The sequence below is a fragment of the Rhinatrema bivittatum genome, chromosome 2 (genome assembly GCF_901001135.1).
Source record: "Rhinatrema bivittatum chromosome 2, aRhiBiv1.1, whole genome shotgun sequence".
Classification (NCBI taxonomy): domain Eukaryota; kingdom Metazoa; phylum Chordata; class Amphibia; order Gymnophiona; family Rhinatrematidae; genus Rhinatrema; species Rhinatrema bivittatum.
The window spans coordinates 390,565,663-390,583,751 of record NC_042616.1 but is presented as its reverse complement, the minus strand read 5'-3'; the positions used below and the strand labels follow the sequence as shown (position 1 = coordinate 390,583,751).

The 18,089-nt window shown below is 42.6% G+C and overlaps 1 protein-coding gene across 1 annotated transcript in view; it reads left to right on the top strand.

Annotated features, from left to right (window-relative positions):
- SEMA5A (semaphorin 5A) overlaps positions 1-18,089 on the top strand; it is a 1,250,864-nt gene that overhangs the window by 1,187,509 nt on the left and 45,266 nt on the right. Inside the window, 2 exon segments of the mRNA XM_029590025.1 lie at positions 3,715-3,751; positions 3,754-3,939. Of these exon segments, the coding sequence (XP_029445885.1) occupies positions 3,715-3,751; positions 3,754-3,939 (223 nt within the window).

Genomic DNA, 18,089 nt, shown 5'->3' with positions numbered 1-18,089 from the left:
AACTACATCCTGGACTTGGCCAAATCAGGCTTCGGCCTGCTTTTTCTCTGGCGCCCCCTGTCTGACTTTGTTCCTTTGGTGCCTGGGTCCCCGGAACACTACCTTGTCCAGTACTAGACTGTATCATCTCCTTACTGCTGTCTCTGGGCTGACCTCGATCACTCCATCAACGATGACATACGGAGGCCCACCTAAGTCCAGCAGTCCCCGGTACCCAAAGGCTCAACCCACGAAGAACAAGGGCTGGTATTGGTGAAGTGCCAGCTGGCCTCCGTTCAACAGCCCACTTCGCCTGCCGACGGTGAGGACTCATAGGTCCCTACCTATGGGTTGCATCAACCCCACCTCGGCCCAAGGGTCCACTTCCGGCGCAACAGGTTGTAAAGGCCATGGACTCGGCGGAGCTGCTTGCCCTCCAGGCCATTCCTAGTCTGGCTTCCAAAGTACAAGAACAGCAGCAGTTTCTTGAGGCATTGGCCTGCTCCATTGAGCATCTCCATGCCTGGCTTGATGCCCTAACCAGCAACCCGGTTCCAGTAACGGCATCTACTCAGCAACAACTGTCTCCTTTCCCTCCTAGAGCCCTATTAGCCCTACCAGCTCCACCTCGTTTTAATGGTGACTCCAAGCGCTGCAGAGGGTTTATTTACAAATACTATATGCAGTTTGCTCTGCAGCCTTCCGTCTTCCAAGATTAATTAACTAAGGTCACCTTCATCTTGTCTCATCTCCAAGGGAAGGCACTGGCTTGGGCTTCTCCCTTATGGGAGCGATCAGACTCCCTTCTAAGGGAACTATCTCGGTTTGTGGCCATGTTTTGGCGGAACTTTGATGATCCTGGGTGGCATGCCGTGGCAAGCACTAGTCTTTTACATCTTCGCCAGGGTCAAAGAAGTCTACTCGACTACACAATTGAATTTAGGACTTTAGCCTCTGAACTCGCTTGGCAGGAAGACTGCCTACATGCTATCTCCCTGGATGGACTATCCCCACAGCTGAAGGATGAGTTGGCTGCATGAGAGCTTCCTTCCTCTCTTGAGGATCTTATAGACTTGACGGGCCGAATTGATCATCGTCTCCAAGAGTGTCACCTGGAGAATCGGATTCCTAAGAAGCCCTCTCGGGTTCATTCCCATTCACCTACCACCATCAGCCCTGCCTCCGGAAGGGTCTCCACTGAGGCTAAGACGGAAGAGCCCATGCTGTTGGGCAGTGGGTGGTTGTCCCCAGAAGAGTGGCTCTGGTAGTGACAAACAGGTTTATGTCTGTACTGTGGAACACCTGGCCACCATCTACAGGTCTGTCCTGTCCATCCGGGAAGCTTCCCATCCTATGTTCATTTGAGGTCCTGAACTTACATAGAAACATAGAAATGATGGCAGAAGAAGACCAAACGGCCCATCCAGTCTGCCCAGCAAGCTTTCGTGCTTTTTTTTTTCTCTCTCTCATACTTATCTGTTTCTCTTGGCCCTTAGTAATCTATTGGTTCTATTTCCCTTCCACCCCTGCCATTAATGTAGAGAGCAGTGTTGGATCTGCATCAAGTGAAATATTTAGCTTAATTAGGTAGGGGTAGTAACCGCCGCAATAAGCAAGCTACACGAATGCTTATTTTGTTTACTCAGACCCTGTAATTCAGCCCTTGTTGGTTGTCTGTATATAGATCCACTTTTCTTCATTCCCCCTGCCATTGAAGCAGAGAGCTATGCTGGATATGCATTGAAAGTGATGTATTAGACTTTCTCCCCTGTCGTTGAAGCAGAGACCTATGCTGGCTATGCTTGAAGTATAACAAGCAGATTGTGATAAATTGCAGGAAGACCTTGTGAGACTGGAAAATTGGGCATCAAAATTGCAGATGAAATTTAATGTGGATAAGTGCAAGGTGATGAATATAGGGAAAAATAACCCATGCTATAGTTACACAATGTTAGGTTCCATATTAGGTACTACCACCCAAGAAAGAGATCTAGGCGTCATAGTGGATAACACATTGAAATCATCGGTTCAGTGTGTTGTGGCAGTCCAAAAAAGGAAACAGAATGTTGGGAATTATTAGAAAGGGAATGGTGAATAAAACGGAAATTGTCATAATGCCACTATATCGCTCCATGGTGTGACCACACTTTTTCGCAGCGTGAGTACTTTTTCCATGCTGCAAAGGGACAGGGCTGGTGGGGGGGAATCTGACAGATAATGTGTGGGTAATTCATTTTGAAATCCACATGCCTGATTTATGGTGCCAACCTTGTACCTGCTGTAAAGCAGATTCAGAGTCAACCCACAATGCCAGCTGGCCCCAGATTTTCACATGAAAATACCACAGAGAATTTCCCTTTGATAAAGTTTACTTGCAGGCCCCTACCCATGGAGCCTCCATGTAAAGTGTCAGTTCTAACAATATCCCCCTAAATTAGAATTATACAAATGATTACAAAAAAAATTTACTCATTGAATAAGTACAAGAGTAACTTGAGCCCATTATGAAAGGAAATCAAGTTCCAAAAGAATACAACCTTTAAAAAAAGAAGCCATAAACACTAACACAAAAACAGAAATCTAGTCAATTATACACGATAGCAAATAATTCACTGGAAATCCCACCAATGTAATACTGCCATTCTGTGACCAATCATAACGGTTTACAAAAAAACCCAAACATAATATGGTAAAAACCAAATAGAATTATAAAATGTAATTTAAATTATTAGATGCATTATAATAAAATAAGAGAAATAAAACTACACATAATAATTACAATAAAATAATAATACATTTCATAAATAAAAGTGATAGAAAAACAAGGAGGGAGAAGAAAGACAGAAAAGGAGAAAATAAATAAAAATAAAAATCCTCAATCCTTCATAATTCCAATTCCATCATAGTCCTTAATCTAAACATGAATTTAAAATATTGCCTTAATAAGATCATTGCTTTCATACGCCTGTTTGAAAAGCCAGGTTTTAAGGTTTTTCTTAAAAACCCAGAAGTCTCTTTGCAGCCTTAATTCACATGGGAGAGAATTTCATAATTTGGGCCCTGTGATCCATATAACTCTCTCCCTCACCTCGCTTAAATGTGCAATTCGCACTGAGGGAATAGTTAAGAAGGCCTTTATTGGCAGATCTCAAATTTCGTTGAGAGGTACGAAGATGTAGGGAAGCATTCAGCTATTCTATTTTATCATTATAGATGGTTTTGTATAATAGACACAGGACTTAAAGTAAATTCTAAATTTTACTAGTAACCAGTGTAAAGGGTAATATGACCAGTAGACTCAGTAGACATGAGGGAGAATTCCTTACAAGTCTAATCCTATCTTGCAGAGACATCGTAGAAAAATATACTGTTTCTCTAGATAGGAAACCAAAGATTTGCAAATGGGCAGAACCTCCTTTCTAGAGGCTAAAAATATTTTTCTTTTCCCCTGTGTGACCTTACTCACATCAGAGATGGCTCTCATCTTAGCAAGAAAAAGCTTAAGCATTCAGTTCTTATCAACTCAAAGAAACCTTAAGTATGTCCTTCAAAACCTCTTAACCTTGCAGCAACTCCTGGATTTAAGTTAAGATTATCCATTGGGAATTGAAGGTTCAGCCCATTCTATGGGCTGCTTTGCTTTTTACAGTCAGAGTTGGAAGTTCAAGAACAATCATTCCAATCTTGCTGGTTTTACCCGTTTAATGTTAACAATGTATAAATGTTGTATTTCAGGAATATCAACCGTGTAACTCCAATTCTTGTCCAGAATTGAAAAGACAACACCCTGGACCCCTTGGACTCCAGTCAATATCTCAGACAATGGCGGCCACTATGAGCAGCGCTTCAGGTACACGTGCAAGGCTCGTCTACCTGATCCCAACCTGCTGGAAGTTGGAAAACAGAGAATAGAAATGCGTTATTGTTCCAGTGATGGAACCAGTGGATGTTCAGCTGATGGTAAGTAACTAAACACCAATATTTAAATCCTTGCTTTAGCTCATTTTCCTTATCTATTTATCTATCTATCTGTCTATTTATTTATTTGATTATTTAGGGGATTTATAGAGTATAGATGGCAGATAAAGATAATATATGCTGCTTATTCACAACCCTAAGTGGCTCACAGTTAAAACATAAATAAAAAACACAATAAACACAATAAAACAGACTAAAAGAAATAAATAGGTGATAAAACCAAGAATTGGCTCTAAAACAAGTCATGATTAAGAACTTGGGTCAGCAGATAAAACAAAAGGGAGACTACCAATCAGGTAGTACGTTAATACCATTTCATGTTTCAAAAGCCTGACAAAAAAGATGGGTCTTCAAAAGCTTTATAAAAGTGCTACTGCAGTCAGTCATCCACAATAAAAGTGGTAATGAGTTCTACAGAGGAGGTCCAGCAACAAAGAAAAGTCTGTCTCTCAAATCAACCAGTCTCACCTAGGGATGTGAATCGTTTTTTGACGATTTAAAATATCGTCCGGTATATTTTAAATCGTCAAAAATCGTTAGAGCCGCGATACAATAACAATTCCCCCGATTTATCGTTAAAAAATCGTAAATCGGGGGGAAGGGAAAGGGGAAGGGGAGGGTGGGAAAACCGGCACACTAAAACAACCCTAAAACCCACCCCGACCCTTTAAAATAAATCCCCCACCCTCCCGAACCCCCCCAAAATGCCTTAAATTACCTGGGGTCCAGAGGAAGGGTCCCAGTGTGATCTTTCACTCTCGGACCTCCGTGCATTGTAGAAATGGCGCCGGCGCTACCTTTGCCCTGTCATCTGACAGGGCAAAGGTAGCGCCGGCGCCATTTTGTTTTTTTGTCCCCCGACGGCAGGAGCGTAGGAGATCGCTCCCGGACCCCCAGGGACTTTTGGCCAGCTTGGGGGGGGCCTCCTGACCCCCACAAGACTTGCCAAAAGTCCAGCGGGGGTCCGGAACGATCTCCTACCGTGAATCGTTTTTCCGTACGGAAAAACGATTCGCGATAGGAGATCGTTCCGGACCCCCGCTGGACTTTTGGCAAGTCTTGTGGGGGTCAGGAGGCCCCCCAAGCTGTCCAAAAGTCCCTGGGGGTCCGGGAGCGATCTCCTACGCTCCTGCCGTCGGGGGACAAAAAAAACAAAATGGCGCCGGTGCTACCTTTGCCCTGTCATATGACAGGTCAAACGTAGCGCCGGCGCCATTTCTACAACGCACGGAGATCCGAGAGTGAAAGATCACACCGGGACCCTTCCTCTGGACCCCAGGTAATTTAAGGCATTTTGGGGGGGTTCGGGAGGGTGGAGGATTTATTTTAAAGGGTCGGGGTGGGTTTTAGGGTTGTTTTAGTGTGCCGGTTTTCCCGCCCTCCCCCCCACTGGATCCCAGGTAATTTTAGGCATTTTAGGGGGGTTCGGGAGGGTGGGGGATTTATTTTAGGGATGTTTTAGTATGCCGGTTTTCGATTTACACGATTTACACGATATTTAAAAAACCCAAACTGTGACGATCCGATTCCCTCCCCCTCCCAGCCGAAATCGATCGTTAAGACGATCGATCACACGATTCACATCTCTAGTCTCACCTGCTTAAAATACGGGACATCCAGAAAGCCCAGCTCGGCTGATGGCAACACACAAGTGGGGTTATGAATACGGAGCTGCCAGTTAATCCAAGGTAAAGCATCTAGCTTCAACAGTTTATGGATTATGAATAAAATTTTGTACTGGATGCACTCAGAAACTGGGAGCCAGTGTAGATGGTGAAATTAACTAGAAATAGTCTAGTTGCCAAGTCTTGTAAGACTTCTAAGGCATGTAGTATATTTTTAGGTAATCCAAGCAGCAGCTCATTGCAGTAATTGGAAAATTGGTAGAATGAATACCTGCACTGTAGAAGAGTGAAATTCAGAAGACCTCAAAAGACAATGCATTGGCCTTAATAGTCTAAGTTTATAATAACCAGATTTGATAATGGCCTTAATCTGTGAGGTTATCTTTTACTGGGGGGTCAAGGATGACACCTAAACTTCTGACCTGGGATGAAAAATGAATAGTTACATATCGGAAAATAAATGCAGACTGGATCTTGAGTTTATCTGACTTTTGAAGGACTAAAACCTCAGCCATTTTCAAGTTAAGAGAGAGCTCATTGCAAGTCGACCGCTAGCAAACCGCAGATAAACAGAAACCATATCCTTGGCAGAGGGTTGAGTTCTTTATTAGGTTTATTAGTGCACTGTTTATGAAAAACTGTGACCAATTGCAATCACAGTGACTGGAAATAGACATTACCTGCAAAGACAAGGCTCAGTATTGTAAGATAGCAGCCTTGTCTTCTGGACAAAACTGTTCCATTTTAAGTTTCAGGAGTATTTTAGCTTGTAAATTTAAAGTCACACCCTTCGGATAAATCTTAAGGATCCCATTGTGTTTCCTGCCCTCATGCTGGGATAGTAAGCCTCTTTTTAAAGAAAGAAATAGTCTGCCAGGATAAAATGAATTTTACAGAATTTCTAGGGCACACTGCATGCTGTTATAATAACAGCATGTTTCATGACCAGGCAGAGAGTATTCTTGTCTTCAGAGTACACAGCTTTTGTCCAAATAAATGTTAGATGATTTAAAATTCTCTTTCTGTTTGGAGAAGGAAAAGATTGCTCGAGTCTCTGCCTTCTCTCCTTCAAATATTAACACACAGATAAATAAAGGTACCAGTCTCTTTTGAATACCATTCGGAGTAATGTGCCTTATATAAATAATCTGGTGTCCAAAATGTCCTTTTGCTGTGCAGTGTGCACATGCGTGCTGTCATAACGGTGAAGCACAGTTTAGTGCTAGAGCATGTGAACAGTCCAGGATGCAGTTAAGCATAAGCTCAGGTTCTGCAGCAGACCTCTTTCATAAGAAAACTTGTAAGACTTTATGAATATATCTTTTTTTTTTTTACAAGCAGATTGCTCTCTCATGTCTAACAGCATCTCCAGGGAATGGAATGCAGGCAGCCCAGACTTTACAAAGATGGCCTGATAAGCAGAATGTTTTTGACTGGCGCTCTTGTGCATAGAATTACTGTAACTGAAATAAACCCGATCTGATTCCACCTGCTGATTCTAGCAAAGATCACTTTTAGCACCTTTCTTTACAATCATGCCTCCTGATGGATAAAGAGGAAGGGAGGCAGGTAACATAAATAAGAGAGTGAAAAATCCCTAAAGCCACATTTCCTGACTTTTATCCTAACTAGAGTGTCCGTATAGCAATGGGGCCTGCCCTTCACACTTCAGCTTTGCAGGGGCACCTTTGCCAGAATGAATCATTAGACTGAAATAAAATCAGTAACACATTAGATTGTGTCTGGGAAATATCTGGGTGTTCTATTTTTAAATAATAAAGTTGTATGTTTGTAAAGCTTCAAGGTTTAGCAATTCTGGAAGCTGGTGATTTAATTTAGCCACAGGCAGACTAGGCAGTACCAAGGCCTACAAATTAGTAAATCCCTGGATATTTTCCCCTGTGGTAAAATACCACAGAAAAAATACCACAGGCTACCTCCCTCAAAAAATGCCATGCAGTGGTGGCCTTGCATCTGGGGGTCTCTATCCTCTTAAAGGGCCCTAGTGGCCTGAATTAATCCCCCACCCCACATAAAATAAATGAACACCCTGGGTGGAGATTCCACCTCCTCCCCAAACCCCCTTGTCTTTTGTACTAATCCCTCCCTGGAGCATGTCCCCACTCTCCTACCCCTGGACCTTATTGGATTGGGGACCTAGAGTGCCCTCTGTGTCTCCCTGCCCAGCGCAGCCATTTTTATAATGGTGTCAGCTGGCCAAAGACCTACCATTGCCCCTACCATTGAACTACCAACTTATCAAAAGCCTTGACAAAGGTCAATCCTAAATTCTAGCCTTTCTAGATATCTCTTCAGCATTTGACACCATCAGCCATAGTATCCTTCTGCAACGACTAACTGAAATTGGAATAACTGGTGTTGCCCTCATCTGGTTTAAGTCCTATCTCTGCAATCGAAACTTCAAAGTCAAATTAGGAAACCATGAGTCCAAAGCTATTCCCCTTGACCAAGGAGTCCCACAAGGCTCCTCCCTGCCCTCCCCCCTCTTCAATATCTACATCCTACCTCTTTGTCATCTTCTAGCCAGCCTCAAGCTTCCCCACTACATCTATGCCGATGACGTGCAGATACTTATTCCCATATCAGACACACTCCCGAATGCCATGAACATCTGGAAATCCACTCTTCTCTCAATCAACAAACTCCTAACTAATATCCACCTTGCACTGAACACTGCAAAAACCGAAATCATGCTCATCTCACCCCAAAGTCACCCCAACACCATTCCCCTGCCACTCCCTCAACACCCACTCACCCCATTCTCCCAACAGGTACGAGACCTAGGGGTCATTCTGGATAATCACATCAACCTTAAGAAATTCATAAACAACACTCTAAAAGATTGTTTCTTTAAATTACACACATTAAAAAAACTAAGACCCTTACTCCATCCCCAGATTTTCGTACAGTACTTCAAACAACTATTTTCTCCAAACTCGATTACTGTAATTCACTCCTCCTAGGACTACCTAAAAACTCCATCCACCCTTTACAAATTCTACAAAACACAGCTGCCCGGATCCTCACCAACTCGCGCAGAAACGAACACATAACACCCGTACTAAAGGAATTACATTGGCTTCCAATTGCATCCCGCATTCAATTCAAGACCCTCTCTCTCATACACAAAGCACTGCACAATCCAGAGATGAACTGGCTTAACGACTCTCTTAGCTTCCACCAGTCAACTAAACCCACCAGACACCAATACCTCACCACCATTCAGATTCCCTCCCCCAAAATCATCAACCTGGCCTCCACTAAAGCATGTGCGCTCTCTGTAGCCAGACCTGCCCTCTGGAATACAATTCCAGTAGAGCTACACTGGAGGACTGCCAAAAAAACGTTCAAGCAAAAACTTAAGATGTGGCTGTTCACAAAAGCCTATTCCTAGCTCCATACAGCCTACCCTACTGTCCATCTCACACCTATCTTCACCCCAAAAGCCATCTACTAGATCAACCCTGACCCTCCACAGCCTACACAGCCAATTTATTCCTCATCCTCTCCTGTTGTGCTATGGATATATTTTCTGCAATGTATACAACACTTAGTTGAAGCATTCCTTTTAGCCCCTTCTGCAATCTGTATAGAATCTGCAATGTATATAACATCACAGTTCAATGTATATAGTCCCTGTATATAGTTCACCTCTCCCCCTGTTGCAGTTTATGATGTTTACTTACCCTTACCTGTTCTATGTCAAACGCATCACAAGCGTAAGTTTCTGTTATACTGTGATCCAATGTGATATCATTGATGAATGTCGGTATATAAAAAACAATAAATATCAGGTGCAGAGCAGCTCATTACCATATTGGGGGGAATAATACTTGTGCAGTAAATGCCTATATTGCTGCTAAGTAAATAGAAGCCTTACCCCTTTTATTAATGCATGGTATCATACCCCATGATAATTTCACGAGAGAGAGAGAGAGAGAGAGAGAAACTCTATCTGCAAGGCCTTCGTAGTAGTGATTTATATCTCTATAGGATGGCCATCTAATAGCTCAAGGTGTGGTGTGGTGGTTTAGGGTTTTGGGGTCAGTTTCTTTTTTAGAGTAAGATGTATGAACAGCACAGTACACCTCAGTGAACTGTGAAGATTTGACATCATTTGGAGTGAGGAAAGTCTCACAAAGATATAATTTCTACTATGATCTCTGGAATTTAGACTCAGCATGGAAAAATATGCATTTATTGGAGTCATGTAAATTTTGCAATAAGAGTTGCAACAAATGTTAAACACATGCTAAAATTAGATTTAAAAATTCCAGTGGCAGTAGATCATAAATAGATGTAAAACGTAATAGAGCTGCTTCTGTATGTACCTGAATGTAGAATGCTTTGAGCTACCAACAAAAAGGAATGAGCTAATCTGAAAAATAAATACATAAAATCTGTTTCCTTTTCACTGGTTTATAAAAAGTGTGACATATCTATATCAGGAGGATAATTTTGAAAGCTATTACTGTGGGTACCTGCGGAAACGAGTTTTTTGAAAATTGCCTACCTTATATTGTGGGTAAATGTAGGCCCGAGGGCCATAAAGCATATTCTTGTAACCACCGAAGGGGGAGGGGATCTTGGACGCAGGGATGTGGCAGGGTTTGTTGCTATGTGCATACTGTTGAAAATTCTAACATATGCACATAGTTTTAATCAGAAAAATTACTTGCATAAAATAGCAACTGTCCAAGTAATTTTCCATAGAAAAATTTAAAAGTGAAAGTAAGTGGATACTTTCCCTTTAAAAATGAGTGCAAAGTCTTCGGGTAGAAAGTACCCCCATTCTTTGCAGATATGCAGCCAGTCTGAAAATTATTCCCATTGTGACTAAAGTGGTAGCCATTAGCACAGGTAAATGGATGCACGCTATTGCTAGTTTATGAGAATTCTTATTTAACTGCACTTGATTTCATAGCTTACATTTATTTATGTTTTATCTATTATATAGGCTTTTGTGGGGTAGTTATTTTATGTTAGGTTTTATCATTATTTATCATTACTTGATGTTATGTTTTTCTTATTGCATATATTTTGCATTCCACATTGAGCTTAGTGTATATGTGTTGTGTGCTGTCCTCGAAAGGCCTTGCATTCTGTTGTACACCGGGTGGTTTTCGTGTGCCCATGGGCCTCAGCCCGACCCTGGCCATCCAGGGCCGAACCAAGGGTTGACGGTGGCCCCGCGTGGCTGAACACTCTTCCCTCTGCCAGGCCGGCAAGCTCCCATGGCCAAACATCCGAGGATGTTGGAAGGTGAATGGTCCTCTGACCATTCCGGGCCCTTTCGGACCTGCTGCGAGCAGCATGGAGCAGCAGGCCTGGCCTGAGGTTGAGGGCAGACGGGCCTTGGCATGGAAACACTGGAGTTGATGCAACGGCATCACATGGCACGAAGACACTTGGCAGAAGACGTGACATCAGGGCTGTGGATACAAGACACAGGATCGATGCGGACGGCATCGCAGACGAGACACTTGACGAGATTGATGCAGACGGCATCCAAGACAAGGATTCATGGCTGGGATGATGCGAACGGCATCCGAGGCAAGACACATGGCTGGATAAGGCAGACGAAGACACATGGCATCAAGGCAAGACACGAGGCAAGGACATTGGCACTGTCTCTCAGGGCGCCCTACTCAGGCCACCCACGGGACTGAGTCGCGGACCACCCTGTCCATTACGCGCCCTACACAGCCCCAAGGCTGGTCGCTGACCATGACAGGAGTGGGGACAGCGCAGGAATACACAGCAGGCTTCACGGCTCAGGAGCACAGTACAACCGTCCACCGGCAGCCTAGTCCACCCAGGAACTACATCTGGGGAATCCCCAGCCTACCGGTACCAGAAGGCTCCAGAGCGAGGACGAGGCGGAGTGAAGGCGAGAACATCAGGAAGGCAGGAACACCAGGACGAAGACGAAGAAACCTGGACATGGACCTCAGGCACAACATGGAACATGGAACAAGACATCAAGGTGAGGAGCTCCAAGAAGAAGACCTTACATGGGCCCTGGCAGGCAGGAGCCTCCAGGGTGAAGACCAACGATGATGCAAGGCACTGGAACTATGGATGGAGCAGCCCTTTATAGGGCTGAGCCAGGAAGTAGTCATTAAGGTGGGGCCCAGACACTTCCTGTGTCTGGCCCTTTAAATTCAGAAGAGAGACGCGGCCGCACATCTAAGGAAGCAGGAGCAGGGCTGTGCAGGACCCTGGACAGTGGCCTGCACAGCGTCTGCACGCCGGCAGCATCAGACGCTGCAGAGAAGGCAGGGGAGAGCCTGGATGCAGGCTCTGACGTTGGCAGCGGCTCCAGCCGCTGCGGGAGGCCCCGGGGGTGGCTCCAGCCGCTAATCGAGCCCGGGGCTGTGGCCTGGAATGCCGCGAATTTGGCGATCATGTCGGGGGGGGATCCCTGCCCCGTGGGAGGCCGCGGCTCCGGCTGCGGAGCGAAGAAACAAGCAGGGCGGCCTCCTGGCTGCGTGGGCGGGCCGATGGCGGCGTCCTGCTGCATCGGCGAAGAAAACAGTGGTGAGTCCGTGCCTGCTTGCAGGGGGACCCGCGGGCAGCGCATTCATAACAATATGCACTTTATAAATAAATCTAAAGAATAAATAAATAAATTGTTTAAGACTACAGACTCATGAAATTTTAACTTTTCTTTAATTACCTAAAATCTGTCTGCTAATAGTGTCTCACAGCAAGGAAGATACTAAAACTGTTTTCTTCTCAGATTTGGCTTAAGATCCCTGTAGATTAACCGCTTCCATAAAGATCAATCTTACTTTAAGGTTTTATTAATAGTGACCATATCACTACTTAGCTTCAGATTTGATCAACAGCTAACTAGCCACTTAGCAATGACAACCATCAACATTCATTTACCCAAATTTTACCTTCAAATATGGCCATGTGAACAGACGTTCTAAAACCCTGACAACTCAAACTATGAAGTGTTATTTTATCTTGCAGTAGAGAGATTAATAACGCAGGCTATAATAATAGCACCTATATGCGTAGCCACAATGGCAGAGTTGCCCCTTTGCTTTTGAAGCAGAATATGGTGCTTCAGAATTCAGAGAACAGGAGAAAATCACAAAGGACCCTTAATGCGGAGAAATGTGCATGAAGTCAAAGATGTGGTATTGTAATAGGAAAGGAAAATTGGCAGACTGGACAGGTCTATGCAGGCATCTACCATGATATGTACATATTATTATTTAAGTGGGCATATATATTCATATTATTATTATATCGGCATCCTATCCAAGGTGCCTTACAAGTGCATAATGACTACAGCTGAGCAAAATAGATTAGCTAGTACATAATGAAGGTCATGACTAGATTTAAGAAATTGTGAGATGGGCTGGTTATGAACGATAAATTGTAGAGAGATATTCTTAGTAGGGAACCGAAAATAAGAAGCAAAAGAACATTCTGGAAGTCTGGAGGAAATTTGTTCCAGATGGGGGAGAGAAGAGGCAAGGATGGTTATGCAGATGTCATTTTGAGCTGCCAAAGATAATCATTTAAGGGCTTTGACTTTTCATCCAGCTCAGTATTTGGCTGTGAAAATGAAAGTAACTGTTATCTTTAGTGTCATTTGCCAAATAAGTTTTGAAAGACCAATAGAATTTTAACACTTCAAAAATAGGATTTCATACTGAGGAAAAATGAAGTACCCTCAATTATATTTTACTTATACTGTTGTCATTCACAAACCCTTCTGCACTTGAATTGATTATCTTGGTTTATTTGGTTAATTTTATTTCCCTCTTTGTACTATTCAAATTGGTAAACTCTCTGAGATTAAATGTGGAGTAGTTTCTTGTGTTCACACTTCAAAGGGAGCCATGCTCAAAGTTCAAGCTGACTTGTCTAGCCAGATACAAGAACCTTCCAGACTGAATTAATTTTAGACCTATATAGCTTGTGAAGTAATCTATTCTGAGCAAGGTTTTTTTTTGTTTTTTTTTGTTTTTTTACTGCGACTTCAAGAATCACTTGTGCCAAAAGCCCTGATTTCCCACAGTGTCATTTCTGCTCTTCTGCCACTAGCAAAAAGTGGATGCTTCCAGCAGCAGTGGAAAAATCTTACTAAGGCAAAACAGATAATGATCCTATTGAACCTTAAGATTTATTTTTCAACTACTCTCATCTGACCTGAAAGAGACTGTGTGTAATGAATCTGATCAATTTATTTGACTGGATGACCCCAGATCTTAATTAAGGATGAGTAATGGATATGATGTACTTGGTTATTGTCCTGCATAGGAGGCTTATAAATAAACTGAGCGGTCTGTGGGCAGTGGACTGGATCAGAAACTGGTTGAGGATTAGATGACAGATTGTGTTGGTAAATGATGCAAGAAAAGTGGTAAACTGCATACCTCAAAGATCGATCCTGGGCTAATTCTGTTCAATATCTTTCTGAGCAATATTGTGAGAGGATTTAGAGGAAATGTTTGTATTTTTGTGAATGATGGTAAGATCTGCAGTAGAGTGGATATGCCTGAGGGAGTAGACAGTATGAAAATTGATGTAAGAAAGCTTGAGTAGTTGTCTGCTTGATAGCTGATTTTCAATACTGATGGCCACAAAGCAAGAAAGAGACAATAAGTTGATTATCTTCAATGATTTCATGGTAGTAAAATGGTGCAACAAGGTGCAGGCCAGAGCCAGAAGGATGCTAGGGTGCATAGGGAGAGGCATAATGAGTAGAAAAAAGAATGTGCATTATGTCATTGCAGATTGTTGGTGAATCCTCACCTGAAGTATTGTGCTCACTTCTAGAGGCCATGCCTCTGGAAGGACATAGACAGAGTGGAAGCAGTCCAGGCTTTTAACGTCAATTCCAAAACAGAAAGAAAAAGAGATTGCGGTACACTACTGGCATAATCTCAAATGCCCTGAAGATGCTGTAGAAACATAACATACTGCCGTGTGCTGTTAATTTTCTGAATTAATTCACTAGTATTTTCCACTATGTTGTTAATAGTATTTTGTTGAGAACCTTTTTATTGCCAATATGAAATGCTTATTGTTGCTATTTTAATTGCGGCTACTGTAAATTGTTATACTCTTATTTTTTGTTAAACTGCAAATGGCCTTTGCACATCTCCTACTACTCTAATATACTGTAAAGTAAACAGCTTTGGGTGAATTTCCAATTCACAAAGGTGGGTTATAAACCCAAACAAATAAATAAATAAAAACAACTACCAAAATGGTGCAAGGTCTACACTAAAAACTCTCTGAGATGACACCTAATAATCTAAATGTGTGTTCACTAGAGGAGGTTGTAGACCTGGGAGATCTGATAGAGACATTCAGATATTTAAAAAATATTACTGATGCAAATAAGTTAAGCCTTTTTCAAGTTCTAGAACCAATGGGTCATTGATATGAAGCTCTGATGGGACAGACTCAGGAGCAATGTCAAGAAATATTTTTTCACAGAAAGGATGGTGAATGCAGAGAATGCCCACCCAGAATGAGTGGTGGAAGATAAAGTAGCAATAGACTTTAAGAGGGCATGGAATAAGCACAGAGAATCTGTATTGGCAAAAAATGAAGAGAAGGTAAAAGTCCAACTTAGCGACACATGTTTAAGTGTTTAAAGTGCCCTACTTGAATAATTCAGCAAGTAGTTTTGGGGTTGCAAAAGTGAATGACAAAGTAGGAAATATGAAACATTTGAAGTGGTAGTGAAAACACCTTCAATTACAGAGCCGGGTCTGTCTGACAAGCTGCAAGTACATAAATAAATAAAAAGGTCCATATTCAGCTGCTGGCTGGCTGGCAAAGTTAGCAGGATGAACATACCAACTCACATTGCAGAGATACACTTGAAAAATGTTGGGTATTTTCAGGCAAGGCTATCTTCAGAACGGACCAAAACTGGCCTTTTTTGGTTTGGATGTGCCATTTGTTTTAAAGGAATACATATACCCTACTGTGCACTGCCAGGCAAAATGTCCCCAGTTTGATCTCTGAGTTGGATCTTCCACACCTCTTGTCAACTTCAGCTGGGGATGCAGTGGAGGCCATATTCACAGCTCCTGGGAGGGGAGTGAGTCATGGTCATCATTAAGGGTGACATTTCTGAGTTGGATTCAGAGTACATAATGCGGGGTGTACGGCTCCCAGTCTCAGGACCACTGCTGCACTGACTAGACTAGGAACAGTGAGAGCATGGGTAAAACAGGGACATTAGCTAGCTGTGAATGAAGGCTCACAGTGCCAGAATCCAAGCATTGGTTCCGACTGAGCTGAAATTAAAAAGGAGAAAAAAGGAATAACCAGACCAAAAAAAAAAACCTGCCACTATCCTGACAGAAGTAGAGAAAGAAGAGTCTGCTGCTGATCTCATGCGCTTCCAGAAGAGGAGTGACTGGGTAAGGAGCAGGAACTCAGAGTAAGACTGAGGATAGATGCTGCTAGTCCCTATAGTAGTCCTGAAAGAGGGATCTGCAAGAGACTCACCCAGAGTAAACTGAGATGGATTGCTCTTCTGAGCCGGTGGTAAATGGAATGCAGTGGCAGCAGATAGAAATGTCCCTGTGGCAAACAACCCCCAAGACTTGCCAAAAGTCCCTGGTGATCCAGGCTTGGACATTGTTTAAAAATACAATCCTAGAGGCGCAGTCCATATGTATTCCACGCATTAAGAAAGGTGGAAGGAAGGCAAAACGATTACCGTCATGGTTAAAAGGTGAGGTGAAAGAGGCTATTTTAGCCATAAAATCATCCTTCAAAAATTGGAAGAAAGATCCATCTGAAGAAAATAGGATAAAACATAAGCATTGTCAAGTTAAGTGTAAAACATTGATTTACACTTAACTTGACAATGCTTATGTTTTATCCTATTTTCTTCAGATGGATCTTTCTTCCAATTTTTGAAGGATGATTTTATGGCTAAAATAGCCTCTTTCACCTCATCTTTTAACCATGACGGTAATAGTTTTGCCTTCCTTCCACCTTTCTTAATGCGTGGAATACATATGGACTGCGCCTCTAGGATTGTATTTTTAAACAATGTCCAAGCCTGGATCACCAGGGACTTTTGGCAAGTCTTGGGGGTTGTTTGCCACAGGGACATTTCTATCTGCTGCCACTGCATTCCATTTACCACCGGCTCAGAAGAGCAATCCATCTCAGTTTACTCTGGGTGAGTCTCTTGCAGACTCACACAGAGTAAACAAGCGAAACAAGCGAAGAGAGAATTTGAAATGAAGTTGGCCATAGAGGTAAAAACTCATAATAAAAACTTTTTTAAATATATCCAAAGCAAGAAACCTGTGAGGGAGTCGGTTGGACCATTAGATGACCGTGGGGTTAAAGGGGCTCTTAGGGAAGATAAGGCCATTGCAGAAAGACTAAATGAATTCTTTGCTTCCGTGTTTACTAGTGAGGATGTTGGGGAGATACCAGTTCCGGAGTTGGTTTTCAGGGGTGATGAGTCAGACGAACTGAACAAAATCACTGTCAACCTGGAAGATGTAGTAGGCCAGATTGACAAACTAAAGAGTAGCATGTCACCTGGACCGGATGGTATGCATCCTAGGGTTCTAAAGGAACTCAAAAATGAAATTTCTGACCTATTAGTTAAAATTTGTAACCTATCATTAAAATCATCCATTGTACCTGAAGACTGGAGGGTGGCCAATGTAACCCCAATATTTAAAAAAGGCTCCAGGGGTGATCCGGGTAACTATAGACCAGTGAGCCTAACTTCAGTGCCGGGAAAAATAGTGAAAACTATCCTCAAGATCAAAATTGTAGAGCATATAGAAAGACATGATTTAATGGGACACAGTCAACATGGATTTACCCAAGGGAAGTCTTGCCTAACAAACCTGCTTCATTTTTTTGAAGGGGTTAATAAACATGTGGATAAAGGTGAACCGGTAGATGTAGTGTATTTGGATTTTCAGAAGGCGTTTGACAAAGTCCCTCATGAGAGGCTTCTACGAAAACTAAAAAGTCATGGGATAGGATGTCCTTTCGTGGATTACAAACTGGTTAAAAGACAGGAAACAGAGAGTAGGACTAAATGGTCAATTTTCTCAGTGGAAAAGGGTAAACAGTGGAGTGTCTCAGGGATCTGTACTTGGACCGGTGCTTTTCAATATATATATATCAATGATCTGGAAAGGAATACGATGAGTGACGTTATCAAATTTGCGGATGATACAAAATTATTCAGAGTAGTTAAATCACAAGCAGACTGTGATACATTACAGGAGGACCTTGCAAGACTGGAAGATTGGGCATCCAAATGGCAGATGAAATTTAATGTGGACAAGTGCAAGGTGTTGCATATAGGGAAAAATAACCCTTGCTGTAGTTGCACGATGTTAGGTTCCATATTAGGAGCTACCACCCAAGAAAGAGATCTAGGCGTCATAGTAGATAATACATTGAAATTGTCGGCTCAGTGTGCTGCAGCAGTCAAAAAAGCAAATAGAATGTTAG